The 14,886-nt window shown below is 42.2% G+C and overlaps 1 protein-coding gene across 3 annotated transcripts; it reads right to left on the bottom strand.

The window, feature by feature from the left end:
* Window positions 1–1,347: 1,347 nt before the first annotated feature.
* Window positions 1,348–14,820, bottom strand: LOC126395703 (PH and SEC7 domain-containing protein 4). 3 transcript variants are annotated; one of them, XM_050053356.1, is made up of 19 exons: window positions 14,593–14,820; window positions 13,555–13,642; window positions 13,276–13,458; window positions 13,055–13,112; window positions 10,493–11,204; window positions 10,062–10,143; window positions 9,630–9,963; window positions 7,723–8,760; window positions 6,063–6,143; window positions 5,837–5,949; window positions 5,670–5,728; window positions 5,475–5,564; window positions 5,340–5,383; window positions 5,083–5,255; window positions 4,719–4,789; window positions 4,457–4,602; window positions 4,193–4,337; window positions 2,750–2,896; window positions 1,348–2,663 (listed from the first exon to the last, which is right to left on the bottom strand). In XM_050053356.1, the coding sequence occupies exons 5-19, from the start codon at window positions 11,015–11,017 to the stop codon at window positions 2,376–2,378; spliced, it is 3,336 nt and encodes a 1,111-aa protein (XP_049909313.1). In that variant the 5' UTR covers window positions 11,018–11,204; window positions 13,055–13,112; window positions 13,276–13,458; window positions 13,555–13,642; window positions 14,593–14,820; the 3' UTR covers window positions 1,348–2,375. The 3 variants fall into 3 exon arrangements, with proteins under 3 accessions (XP_049909313.1, XP_049909312.1, XP_049909314.1); XM_050053355.1 differs by having other exon boundaries at window positions 13,055–13,458; XM_050053357.1 differs by lacking the exons at window positions 13,055–13,112; window positions 13,276–13,458; window positions 13,555–13,642; window positions 14,593–14,820 and adding an exon at window positions 11,613–11,764.
* Between the last annotated feature and the right edge of the window lie 66 nt (window positions 14,821–14,886).

A 14,886-nucleotide genomic window follows, 5' to 3' on the forward strand; every position in this document is an offset into this window, starting at 1 on the left:
ACCACCACCGCTGAAGTCATGCTCCGCAGGCCATGTGAGAAGAAGCTTTTGGTCGAGAGCTCCTGTGTGACGCCAGCACACAACAAGCACCTCCAGCACAGACTGTGTCCCAGAACATTATTAAACATTTCAATTTGATCCACAGAACAAGAGGCGCTAATGGCCGCCTCTTGCTGTAACATTTCGTCACAGGCCCGAGAGCATGTAGGTTAGCCGAGATGGCGTCGCCTTTCAGCATCGCCTCCCAGGCCCTCTCAAGGTGCTATGGCAGCCCCGGGCCCCTGTCACTCATGTGGCCCATCAATCACCCTCATCTGCAGAATCTGACTTTATCTTAATGAGCTGTTGTTTTTCCTGTGAATGAATGGAAACTGCTTCCATTCATAGGACGAGAAGTTGTGCATTATCATGTTAACTAAACAAAACAGATGATCCGTCAGTTTCACCTGATGTCTGTCGGGAGGAAAAAAAGTCTGAAATAAATCTGATCTAGAAGCTTCGGCTTTAACGAAACATCCGGTTTGTCCAGCGCCTTGATCCTACTCGGACACCCAAACAGTCCCCGCCTGTATTGTCTGTGTTCTTCATTGCGTTTCCTATTGTCACATCACATTCCTGTGTGTGTGTGTGTGTGTGTGTGTGTGTTTGGAGGTGGGGAGGGGGAGCTTAATACTAGACATCCTGCTCTTATTGTTGACCGCCCCAGGTCGACCGCTGCTCGACATGTCAGGCTGAAAGAGAACAAAATGGGGCCCGTGCCACTGAGAGCGATCACACACAGACATGCACACACACACACACACACACACACACACACACACACACACAGACAAACACATGAACACACTCCCAGGTCTGCTCCATCTTCTGTCTTTTTTGTAGTTGAGATGACATGCAACGAGAATCATTTAAATTCAGAAGCACAGCGTTTAGAAAAAGTGACTGTAGAGTAATTGTTATCGCACTTTTCCAGGAAACGCCATTATTTGAATGAACAATTTTACAGACCACTGGATCTTCAGAATGATTTAACTCAGAGTTAATTTATCAGTTTGATCAGTCCGCAACACTCGCTGTGGCCCTGTGAATAATACGTTAAAAACCTTCACCCTCAGAGCTCAGTTTCAAAGATTCACGGGAAACACTGACATACAATAAAAAATAAATAAAATTATAGAAGATTTTACCAAGAGGTTGAGGTTGGTATTAAAGGGAAATTTTCTAAGACTTTCAAAATGCCCCGCCTCTGATGTAATTTCTTTAAAAAAAAAAGTAAACATTTGCATCCATCACTACATTGCATCATTGTGAGCCTACAGGCCATCAAACCAGCAGTGTCATACTGAATGATTAACAGAAGTAACATTTTATTTTTCCCCAACGAGAAAAAAATACATGATGCAAAATTTACCCTTCATTTGAAATAATACTTAACAGTGATATCAACATATCACACACAATATTAAAAACAAAAAAGTGCAATTAGGATTCCTTAAAAAATAGCAACAGCACATCCTGTCTCCCTACATTCACTCAGAGTTGTGCTGTACTACAGCCCCCTCTAGTGGTTTACATTTTAAAGGCACATTTTTTTTCCCCACAGTTAAAATAACATATGAGTTACTTTGTTCTGTTTTAAGTACCACTACAGACCAAAGTCAGAACAACAAGACTAAATAAATTAGGTCCGGACACTTTGAGTCACTCAACAAATGAATCAGGATCCCACTTCCTATCCTGAGAGACACTGAGAGTTTGGGATTCCCTGAGGTTTGTCTTTGTAAAAGTGCACAAGATCAAAATGGAGAAAAACAATAAAATGAGACACTGTTGTGAGATGGGATCACTCCAGCCAGTCCAAGACTTAAAACGAACGTGGGCAATGGGCATAAAGTGGGGGGCCACTGGCTCCTTCCCTACTTCCTTCCCACCTACTTCCAGCGCCCTTGCTCCAACCAGATCCATCTTCGAACTCCGTCTTCATTGTGATCTCAACTAAACACCTGTAACGTTTCATGACTGCATCTTGCACGGTTGCGAGACTATCGCACTGACAAAATCTGTCCACAGACAAACAGACAGACAGGAAGACACATAACTAATCAAAACCGCTTCTGTGGTACTTCCCACTGTAACAGTTGTCTCCAGGGCCACATTTTGCCATGATCAAACACACACACACATACTCACAAGGTGAAAACAATACTAGTCGTTGCGGTGATGTCAACAACAAAAGGATAACTTTCTAAGGCAGGTATAACTCTGGTGTTTCTCTGGTTTTCTGCTCAGTGCCTCCATTAACAAAATTTACTGAAGTCCCGTCAATTCACAGCAGTAACAATAAATCTGCATTTTCAACTGGTCATAAAAAATGTTCAGACATCTTTATGCCATCGGGGCATCATGGTCCTGCGATAAGTCCGTCTTTCTGAGATGTTGCGTCTGACTTTAACCATGGGCGGAGGAGCCATCTCCAGGTCCAGAGACGGGCTGGAGTGGGATTTTTTCAGCCCTCCTTCCTCCTCCTCTTCCTCCTCCAGAGAGTCTGTACACACGGCTTTATCAAACAGGTTCAGGTCTGCGATGCTCAACCTACCAACACCTGCCCTCCTTACTTTCTTCCAGGCCTCCAGCGCTTGGATGTAGATCTCATAGCGACACATCTGCAGGGTCGAAGAGACACAGGGTCACTCATGTGTCTTTATATTTACATTTATACACACACTGTCACCCACAGCGCCTCCATTACCTCATGAGTCAGGTACTCCATTCTGACGCGATGCTCCTCCAGCTCCTTGGCTTTGGCTTTTTTGCCCTCCGGCAGATTTTGCTGCAGGTACGACAAGTCTGCCTTGAAGGACTCCAGCATTCCTGCATGAGACTGCAGCTGACGTTCCTGCACAAGGAACAGAAGAGAAGAACAGATAAAGGCGTCATGCAAATCGATGTGATGCAAAATTCTGCTGAAGAACACACAGATAAAATTGTTGTAAAGTATTACTCCTGTCTTACTTCAGCTGCAGAGGTGAAGCATTGATGTGTATCGTGGGAAATGGGCATCATGTGATTAATTTCTGCACTGTATTAACTGTTATCCAAGTTGCAAAAAACCCTGCATTTTCCTCCTTAATTATGCAGGAAGGCGTCATCAGAACACATCAGGACGTATATTTTATTTAAAAGTAAGACTATGTAACATTTTTTTTTTAAAAAAGGACTGAGCAATGAAAATGCACCTTTGCTCAGTTCAGTACACTCAGGTTTTGTTGCTACAGCCGTCTTTGGTCTGTTATGACCAGTAGCTTATGGAGGCTAATGTTAGCTTGTGTTGCTATGTAACTGGCAATAGATGTCGCATTTGTGGCAGTATCATGTAACTGTCACATGATGACACAGTGTCCCCTCTTCAGCTAAAGCTACATAGACTCACTTTAATGGGACAAAAGAAATTGTTAAAAAATACACATGATAGTTTTACTGGTTGTTCCTGATATTAGAGAGAAAAAGCAAACAGAAACCATTTCAGGAAGTTAATGTCAAGAGCTGTGGGTGTTGTGCATGTATTACATGTATTATGGTAATTGCTTGTAATGTGAGTTGGAGTTGAAGTCAAATCCAGTACCTAAAAGTAATCGTTGACTGAGAAGGCAAAATATGAGCTACATCCAAAGTCATGAGACATTGAGAGTTTTGTACCCAGAGGAACATGTAAAGTGGTGGCTTGACTTATATGAAAGGAATCAAACCTGTGGCATTTTTATCTTACTGTACTAACATGCATTGTAACATTTAAAGGTCCAGTGTGAAGGATTTAGAGGCATCTTTTGGCATGACTGTAATATAATATTGATAACTATGTTTTTATTAGTGTATAATCACCTGAAAATATGAATCACTGTGATTTCGTTACGTTAGAATGAGCGGCTTACATCTACTTATAGAGCGCATCCTCCTACATGGAATCCATCATGTTGTTCTACAGTACCCCAGAACAGACAATTCAAACTCTTGCTCTAGATACACCATCATTCTCCCACAAAACTGGCACATGGCAGAAGTTTTAGTTCTGCAGCCTCACTGCTATGTGCCACTAAATCCTACAAACTAGACCTTTAACATTTAAAACTACAGAAAAACCCATAATATAAAAATGACTTGGTCACTAAGAAAGAGAAATAATAGGAGTGTGTACCAGAGTTTGAGCAGACCGCGAGGCGGGAAGGATCGGTCTGAAGAACCTCCTCTGAGAGCCGACAGCAGCGGGGAAAGGAGGCGAGGATTGAAGAGCTGAAACCAGGTTGATGCGGTTGATCCATGAATTCATCTCCACTTTGGATCTGTTGGGAAATTAAACAGTGAGTTGTGACACTGAATGTCAGACTCTTTCACACACACACACACACACACACACACACACACACACACATAAACACACTCCAGCTGTGCTCTGACTTACGAGGCCTGAAAGAGGAAAACCCTCCAGTCAGCCGTCTGCAAACGGAAGACATGCGGCTTCTTGGTGTAGTCGGCTGCTGGCTCGGCCAGAGAGTGGTGCACACTCACCACCTCCTCGTTAGTCGGCTGGTCCTTCCTGTAATCATCCTGACACACACATACACACACAGTCATTAAATTCTAAGCATGTATACTGTAGGAAAACACACTGTTAATACTGATATTGAGGAGAATCATGTTGGATATAGAGCTGAGTTACTGACCTTCTGTAAGTAAAGGACCATTCCCCTCAGCACTCCGTAGAAAGTCTTCCATCCTCTCTTCCCCCATGGAGCTGCCACACAAAAACAGTCAGTGGGTGTATGAAAATTAGACTCCACTCATATTAAAGCCCAACATGATCGAGGCAGCTCGTGCAGGGTTCATCTTTATACATATTATAAGTTGACATTTTACACATTCTCTTAATTAAGAGCGCTTAAGAGCACTAACCCATGGCATAGCTCATATGATAATGAGAACTGCTGATTGAGTTACCACAGAAAACACTTAACAGGATAATAAAGTGTAAAACATTAAAGAATGATTAATAAAAAACAAAAGAAATTGTGTTTGTGTCTCACTCACTGCGTTTGCCGTCGATATCAGCATGCAGCTTCCTCTGGAGGAATCCCTGTTTGACCACAGAGGCCGTTTTGTCGTGAGGAACGTCCTGGAAAGGGTTGGCTTTTGAACGCAGCGGCGCATCTTCTCCTGCGTCTTCATCCAACAGCACACTGGTCTTTAGTTCCTCCTCATTACTGTAACAGAGAGATTCTTACTGTATGTTTGTGATAATAAATGTGATGAGTGGAGAAGAAGAGTGTTTAACTCAGTGCACTTACACAGCCCACTCCAGCGGTTCATTCTTAATGGAATTGTAAAGAGTCTGCAGTAGAGATGGAGGAGAAGGGGTTAAATAATGGTCACCAACAATGGTTTGAGTTTGCTTTCTGACAGAGATCAGCAGCAGTTATTACCTTCAAGAGATCCTTGCTGAAGTTTTCATCTTCATTCATCCCATCCAGGTTGGACACAAACTTCGACGAGGACATGGATTTTCCTACATTCTGTTAAAACACACAAAAAAACGGTTGACTCACAGAGATCATGTGGTAACACGGTGTCATGTCAGAGCAAAACTTAAGATGTAAATAGTCATAAATGTGTCCCACCTGTCCGTGCAGGTCAGTGTTGAGAAGCATCAAAGCACATGTGAGAGCCAACACAGACTCTGAGGACATAAAAACGAAGGAAAATGATCCACTCATCCATCACATCTAAGAACTCACTGCTGTATCTTTGAGCAGAAAACAAAAAGCAAAGCATGACTGAGGCTCACCTGAAGAGGGGAAGGAGTCGGGGTTGCACTGATGGAAGCGGCAGGCGAAATGCTGCAGCACGCGCTCTCTCTCCTGGGTCTCTCCTATCAGCACTACCACTTTCAGAAAAGACCTGGGAGGGAGAGAAACCACAGGGAAATAAAAAAGATTATGGGAGGTTTTATGAGCATGCTTTGTAAAAGATGTTACTGTGTGCCATCCAAGCTCCACCTCTGTAATTCTCACCTCAGGGCATGATCGAGACTCTGCTTGGCGAAGTCAAAGTGTTTGAGGTATTCCTCCCCAACAGCACGACTGAAGTCATTACTAAACAGAGACGAAACACATTCTGTGTCAGAGTTACCACAGCTTTGTTTATTAGAAAGGACTGTCATGTTGATTATGTCATTGAAATATCGAGGTCAGCAAAAATTATCAAGGTCATGTCCATATTTTAGCACTTGTGTTTATATCTGTGTTTGTTTACATAAGAAAGTCAGCAACATTTTAGACAACATGATGCTGGAATAAACAGCAGTGTTTACCCGACCACTGCAGGACCTGTGCGCAGCACCTAAGTGTTTTTTTTTCACAGCCCCTGAGCCTAATGAACAAACAAACCTATGCTGAGGCATGTTCTGCTGTCTAGTCATGTTTCTAGTCGTGCAGCTTCAGTCCTCTTGTCTGCTCTCTGTGTCAGAGTTTCAGTGTGGGCGGGGCTCACCTCCTACACACACATATTTATGTTTGATTTATTTATGAAATTTAGGATCTTTTTTTTTACATTTCAATTCCAATGACTGAATATTCTCAGGGAATTAAAAGTTAATTGCTTTTTGAATGGTGTATTTGCATTACTATGCCATTATACTATCATTATATGGGTGACATAAAATGGTCTCAAAATGACAATATTTTTTAAGGATGGTTATTACTATTTAATCTAAACTGGAGGCAAAGGAAGATGATGTGGTCTGAATTAAATGTTAGATGGCTGCTTAAATGTCACGGCAAAGCATACAGAGGAACTCAGTGTTCATGTCACTCAACTTAAACTGTCAAAAGCTCCACAAAACTGTACAAATTAACTGTAGTGTGACCAGTCACTGGGACAGGATTATATTTTAGCTAAATCTCAATATTATGATGACATACCCAAAACCCCATATGACATGTGCAACCAGAGACGCAATAAAACATTGCTTTTTGAGTCAAGTTCCAAAAATAGGAACCAACTGTACTGCCGATGGGTGTGTAGGTCTTGCAATGTGGTGTGGTCAGGCACTTTGCTATTTTGAGGCAACAGAAAGTGATTGTGTCATCAACAAAGAAAAACCTGGTCTAAAGTCAATAGCACAGACAACTGTTTGTTTTGTGCGAAAAAATCAGACATTTGTTTGATTGTTTGACTGAATAAAAGGTCTTAAATGATGAGACACAGTGTGTGCAATTATGCACAAGGAGCAACTCAACTTCATCGATTGGATTCATGGTACGCCTAAAACACACCTATGATTAATTAAGGGACTAAATACAACCCCTATGTGTTTAGTTGGACAAGCCCTACATGCACGTGCTCCAGGGACTTTAGACCATGAGCTATAGATTGTTTAAATAGGGCCCTCCATGTCTGGTAAATGCCAAAGCCTTACCTCTAAGACCCCAATTTGTAACACAGACTGTCTGTGATTAATTGGTAGAAAAGATAATCCTGATGACATCACCAGGGTTATTTTCTCTGACTTTAAAAAGCTCCTCCAAAGCTACAGAAGATGTTATACAACAGTTATATCATGCTGAGCAGCACCTACAGCAGCAGAAAAGCCTCTTCAGCTCCAATGGCGAGTTGTGGGTTTACAGAGTTTAAACTAAAGGAAGATAAAATATATATATAATATGTGCTTACTCTTTGTCTAAGTGCTTCACCACGTCCACACGTTGGATGCCATCCAACTTATACAGCCTTTCAGCGAGGCCGCGGGCCATCTCTCTGTTCACCTCGTCTCCATTCATATGAGGCACTGCTGTCTCGGGGGGTTTAGGTTGCTCTCCATTTGCAACAACTGTTTGCATGGACCCGTCCTCACCGCCTCCTACTTCTTCTTCTTCTTCTTCTTCACCCTGATGTGACGCCTCAGCCTGTTTGTCTACCAGGTTGAACTTGGCCTCCCCTGTCTGCTGTGTGACCTCAGTCTCAGGAGACAGATGCTCTGTTATCCCTGACTCATCTGTCTCTGGCTGCACAAGCTGCTCACAGAGCGCTGGCTGAGACAAGTTGGCCGTTTGCAGCGTCTGCTCATTCTGCTCCGATGGCTCCGTCTGTTCTTGCTGCTCCGCCACTCCGGGGTCTTCAGCTTCGACACAAACTGACTGCTCTGACTGAGTGGACTCCTCTGGCAGGTTTGCAGTTTCAGGTTGGTTTGACTCTTCGGTCAGTTCCATCTCTGGTGACTGTTCCAGATGTTGGTCAGAGTCTTGTGACACCTCTGCTTGGATATGCTCTGACTCTTCGGTCATCTCAAGCTGTTGGGACTCAGCGGGTTGAGGCTGTGGTGACAGCTCTGCGTCCTGCGAAGTCGTTTGGTTACAATCTTGTTGCTCTAAACAACTCGTCTCCTCGAGGTTTACAGTCAGCTCTACTATCTCTGCTGAGTTTTCTATCTTCTCTGCAGTACCTGCTGCCTGTATCAACAGTTCTTCGTCGTTGTCATCAGCAACCGCTGACTGTTCCGGGTCCACGTTCTCATCTACATCTTCACACATTTCTGGCTCTTCAGTCTGACCTGTGGAATCTTCATGTAACCGTTGTTGTATCTCTATGTCCTCTTCAGACCCTGAGTACCTCTCTTCCTCTAAAAGCTCTGGCTGCGGCAGATCAATTAGCTTATCTGTGTTTCGGGTTGGTCCAGTATCGTCAGTTTGTAGTGGCTCTGCAGGAAGTGCCCTACAAAGTATGATTGAAATATGCACTGTAGTTAATTTTAAAACAGCACATGATCATGTTAAAGGAATACTTCACCCTACAAATGAACATTTGTATATTATTTACTCACCCCATGTCACACTGAATTTGTTAAATAACCCTCTGTTTTACTCACATGCCTCCACGATGAGTGAAGTTAGTCAAAAAATGGAGGACGTTCTTGATGAATTGAAGTAATCAGGGTCCGCGTTTAACAACATCACAACTACATCAGTTCAATTTAAAAACGTTCACGCAACTTATGCCGTGTAATCCAAGTCTCGTTTATCCAGTTGTGTCCTCAGTACTTCCCAAACAGACCCCCCTTTCCAACAGGAAACTGACCGACAAGTGAAACTTATCTATGCTCTCTTTAAAGCCAGACTCCATTGACAACAGTAATTTTACCTAGCTAAACATGGGAGCTTCTGGTCCACAGCTGCCTCAATCGGTTAGTTAGTGTGTGTTACTGAGTGACTTTTATTTTTTAACAGTTAGTTCAGATTAACCAAAGACACACAGTAACACAAACAGACTAACCGATCAGTGCAGCATCAGAGAGGGCTGTCTGTTTGGGAAGTACTGAGCATACGACTGGATAATTGAGACTTGGATTATAATGGATGTTTTAATAAAGTCTTGCTATCATTATACGCAGTTGTCTATGACTTCTATTCATCAAGAATCTCCCTCCGTTTTTAAATTCTTTGTTTACCATGGAGGCATGCGAGAGAAGTTTTTTCACAAATTCAACACTGGGTGAGTAACTGCTACACAAACATTTGGCGGGTGACATATTCCTTTAATAAACACTTCCTGTTACTTTCTCATGTTAAATCCATGATACTCACACATCACTCAGACAACTGACAGCTTTTGCCTCTTCACTTTCTTCAGCGCAGGACACGTTTGTCACACTCAGCTCCTCTTCTCCCACTTCGCTCTCAGCTTCAGTCTCAACACCGTTCGTTAAAGTTTGCTCTTCCTCTGAGTCTTCCTGTCCAGTCAGCAGAACATCGGGCTCCTCCCGTTCCTCTTCTAGTTTTACATCTACAAAAGTGTCCGCCTCATCATCTGAGATGTCAGTCTCTTCGAGAGTATCAATTAAGTCCGCGGTTTCGACAGGATCCGACGTTGCTGAGTGTCCCTCCTCCTCTTCTTCTGAGTCTGTCCTGAGTGGGACTTCTGAAAGATTTTGAAAAAGTTGAATCATGAATTCTCAAACTGAAATGGAACAAACAGAAAAACACCTAATTAAAGTTGTCTCTCAGAGTAATACGTACCGTTATTACTGTCTATCACCTCATGTATTGGATCTTCCCTTTCCTGTGTCGGCGGCTCTTGCACATCTGCAGCATCACATGGCTGGAAATTGCAACACAGGCCATTTGATCATGAGTATGAGTTGTTTGAGAAAGCTTGTGATTGCCAGTAGGTTCATGAGAAAAAAGCCGCACTCATATGACCAACATTATATCCACTCTATTCCCCAACCTACTACAGAAGCTCAAACACGTGTCTCTGAAGAGATAAAGACTGAGGTGGTGAGGCCAGAGTCAAGTCAACGCTCAGTGAAGGAAGCGTAATGACACAGGAAACTGTATCTGAAGCTGTATATGCTCACATTAGACGCACAGAAATAGACAAACTTCTAAATAATGGCAGCATGACAACATCACACCTCGCTTTGTATCCCCTCACATACAGTACGTACCTCAGAGCTGTTTCCTGTCCATTCTAGGTTTGAGCTGAGAGGCTGTGAATCAAACCCATCGTCTTCCTCTCTGCCCTCCTGTATAAAAACCCCTGCATTAACGTCTTGAGATTGAAGCGACGGGGAAGTGGTGTCTTGACTCGTCACGCTGCCAGAGTCCAGCTCATTGGCCAAGCTGCTGTCAGTCATGAGTGAGGGCGTCTCTGCAGCAAAGGGATCAGGCATATCCCACTGCACTGTGGCGAAAGAAAGCGGAGCACCGCAGGTCACGGGGCGCACCGGCCATATTATCTGCTCCCACGGTTCTGCCTCCTCAGGCATCTCTCCTCCTGCCTTCGGGGAGAGACTGAGTACATCTGTCCCGTGTGCCTGATTTATCTGCACTTCTGTGTCGCCCCACACAACAGTCTCCTGCTCTCCATTGATGAACTGGTGGTCGATAGAGGTCCATGTGTCTTGTTCAGGCTGCTGAAGGACTGAGGCTGTGATGTCTGGCAGAGAGGAGTTCAAGTTTTCCTCCTCCATTAGCGTGTAACTCTGTCAGTTCCGTTGTTGGGGCGTTTGTGGGTTTTGATAAAAGATGCTGTAGCTCTGACTGTTGTCTTGCTACAAAATGTCCTCCTCTGACATACGAAGGATGATCATTTTGTAAGATCCCATAAATGTGAAATCCTGCAGCATGTTAAAACTTTCAGTGGCGCCATTCACAGATCTGTGAAGAGAAAGAAAAATGTTGAAAGATATTTTACAACAACCCCATCTAAAGCAGCACGAGAAATTCTTCCCTAAAATTATGTGAGCTGTAACATCATGTACCAACAAATGCAGAGTTGTTCTGTTTAACTGGTTCTTTGTGAAATGAAAACAACTTTTTGGGTAACTTCCACGAGGAACATCTGATTAGCCGAGAGACAAAAAAGCTATTCACAGGACTCTACTATATTTGGTTGTAGAGTAATAGTGATGAATCATGTGTTGGCTTTTGGCTCTTTATTTCTATTCATCCATGAGAAATAGTACATTTAAAACTACTGAAGAAGAAAGCATTCTAAATTACAGACTAGCAAAAACCAAACTGACATTAAGCTATTTATGGCCCTGATGACACAAAAATACTCACCACTTGTATGTCAACACAATCCAGCCTGAAGGAAGGTTTTTGTCTGGTGTTTTTTAGCCCGCGCTGCTCATTTGTCAATTGTTTTTATCTACTTGGTGTGGCACTGCAGGTGTGCAGTGCAATAGACTTTTAGTGAAATGTCATAGAAGCGTGTTTGTACTTCCTGACCACAGACACAGAAAATCAGCCGATCGAGCAAGCAGGAGAGATAGAAAAAGAAAAAGAGGTAGAGGTGTACTGTGCCGATTAAGAAAGATGCAGAGAGGGTGGGGTTAAGGGGCTTTTTCTGGTGAACAGTTTAACTGCCAGCGTCCTGTTTTTATCATTTTATCACCACGCAGCACAGTGACTCTGGGCAAAGGATAAAAGCACGAGTCCACATGTGAACTGCATGTTGTCAACACAAACTAAGGCTGCAAACAAAATATCATGTCTGTTTGTGCTGGTGATGAGCACAGTCAAAATGTCACACCTCATATCTCTTCCACCTACTTTAATCTTTAATTTGATCTCGCCCTCATCTGGCTTTCCCCCTGTTTGTCACAGTTTATTTTAAATATTTCTCTACTTCTCTGTCTATCTTCATTATTCTATTCACGTCATGCAACCAACATCCGGGACAGACCTTGACCACATTTCCTGTGTGGGTGCTCACTTCTCAGTTCCTGTCAGGGTGCAACAAGTGCTACAGTGCATGTACAACAAGAGTTAACGAGGGTTAACAAAGAGGATCGTCTGTTAAATGAATGACACTGTGTTTGAAACTAAAAATGTGGAGATACTAAAACTTAAATTAAAATTCTGATAGGGAGTATTGTGTCTCTTGGGGGTTTTATGCCAAAATCTGAAAGTTTCGCTCACTATTTACACATAAAGTGAAACATTTTGTTATAATGCAGTACTGATTACAATCGCTTGCTGCACTTTGATAAAATACTGTGTTTTACATAATAACACAGTTAATCCTCTGTGTGTTGGTATCTTTAGCAGCACTGTTGAAGAGAAAAACTGTGGAAGGAATGCTCAGATGACTACAGAGATCTCTGATAAGATCATAAAAAATAAGAATAAATTAGGATGCTTTCAGTCAAATGTAATTTTACACACACAAAAAACTGCCCTTAGTGGACAATACCAGAAGTTGCTTAATGCATGGGAAGTTTATACAGCACACCGCAGCCTTGGGATACTGTTTAAAATATTAAAGGAGAAGTTACAATATTTTAAAAAAAACATACCCGAGAGGATAAAATAAAAAGAGGAACTCACTCACACTGAGTAAAGCGAAAGTTGTGAAATGACCTATGTGACTGTATACATATAATGTCATTCATTAACACCGGTGGACATGGCACACACATGAATGTGAGCATTTTTAAACCTCAAAGACCAAAAAAAAATCTCATTAATAGAAATCTTTTCAACTGTGAAGCATGACTTACCCCCTCCAGGCTCTTTAAAACAACATCATATGATCAGCCGGCTTGTGAGGTTTTAAGTCTTGTGGGAGGGAAAGACACACCACTGTGTTATACTGGGTTTACACCACTGTAAGAGGGCTGCACCCTCACAGACATATCCACTCACACACACACACACAAGCATACAAATAACCCTCAGCTGATTACGCCTGAACCTGCTGCGCACAACAAACAGGCCTCACATCCGCTCTCTTTTAAGCCGAGCAGCCATCTAGTCCGTGGTGTCGCATAATGATGCATGCAAGTCACAAGTGCTAGTCTGGCCCTGGTCCTCCTCCTTCTTCTTCACGCTTCCTGTCCATTTTAGATAGATCAAGATCAGACTTCAGTCTCCCTACGACCTGTTCGTCACTCAGCAGGTATGGCTGTGGAAAAAAGAAGAGGAGAATTTGAGTGGTTACAAAGGGGAAGAAAAAAAAGGCACATTGTGATTGGCAGATGACTCTAGAGCTCGGAGACACCTGAGAGGCCTTGGTCCACGCCCACTGCCCTGAGGGCCTGCAAGCACACACATACAGGTCAGGCGAGGGGAGTGGCTCAGCTTCATTCCTGCAAATGACAACAGGAATGATGTGGTAAAACCAGAAGGTATCCAGATGCAATGTGCACAAGTCATTAGCTGTACTTAAATTATCTGTGCCTCTCTTTGTTGGTTTACTGTCTTCTACTGGGTTAGTGTGTGGCTGTGGACAGAAAAGCTTGTTAAACACAGACATGTTTCTCCAAAGGCTTACCAATAAAAAACAACACTACGTAGGCCGCATACCTCTTTACTATACTGTTTCCTATTTCTAAATGTTATTTGCTTTAAATCCTTACCTGAGTAACACATCATTAAATTAATGTCACAACTTATTAATCAGTTTTAGCATTACTGATTGTGAATATGTAGCTATCATCATCTATCATCATTAAAATCAAAATTGCCAATTAGGTTTCCACTTACATGGAATTTTTGCTTTGGTTTTTGGTGCATATACATTAAACATCTATTTAAGAGGTTAAAATATGGCAAAGTACTGCAACACCCAAGAGGTCAAATATAGCATAGAACAATGTATGATAAAAATGCAAAGATACCTTTAATAAGTGCTATAACAACAAATATGTGCATTTTAGTTGCATTAGAATAACCTGTATATGATTAACAGCTGCGAATCATTATTAGCTCTATAAGTAGCAGCATTTAGCATGAATATCATTAGAATTGTGCTAGTTAGCATTTTGCTTAGAACAATAAAAAGCACATTTGTTGATGCTATATAGTTATACCATACTAACTAGCACATTGGCTATTAATGGAAGCCTACTTAACCCAAATTAGTAATATTATGTACCATTACTCCTTATTCGTTAATGACGCTTTAAAATGACAAGGAACATTATCATTAGCATACTAGCTTTACTCGTGATGAAGCTAACCTATGTATACGTTATACACAGTGTCGTTAGCATGATTAGCTTTAGCATAAACGTTGGTATTAAAGTATTAGCATTACCTAGCATTTATGTGAGCATCCTTGCAGTTGTAGTGAGTTAGTTGCTGACTAACTTAGTGGTTGTAATATGCTAGATAATTTAGCAGTAGTGGTGCTAGTAGTATTATAAGTATTAAAGTAGTAGTGCTGCTTTAGTTTTGCAGTTCTTGTTATTTAAACACCATTTACCACCGTGTTTAACTTGTGTTAACACTACCATAGTAACATTAGCTCTGGCCTCTGCTGATCCAACGGTTCCCCTCCACACCAGCAGGGGCGCTAAAGACCTGTTAGCAAAACAAAACCAGCTTTTCC

The sequence above is a fragment of the Epinephelus moara genome, chromosome 9 (assembly GCF_006386435.1).
Source record: "Epinephelus moara isolate mb chromosome 9, YSFRI_EMoa_1.0, whole genome shotgun sequence".
NCBI lineage: Eukaryota > Metazoa > Chordata > Actinopteri > Perciformes > Serranidae > Epinephelus > Epinephelus moara.

Excerpts from the sequence above, each read along its gene's own strand:
- LOC126395703 (XM_050053356.1), bottom strand. The coding sequence starts at position 11,017 with ATGGAGGAGGAAAACTTGAACTCCTCTCTGCCAGACATCACAGCCTCA. Across the intron at positions 5,729-5,836 it reads CGACTCCTTCCCCTCTTCAG|AGTCTGTGTTGGCTCTCACA; the intron begins GTGAGCCTCAGT and ends TTATGTCCTCAG. Across the intron at positions 2,664-2,749 it reads TGGAGTACCTGACTCATGAG|ATGTGTCGCTATGAGATCTA; the intron begins GTAATGGAGGCG and ends TCGACCCTGCAG.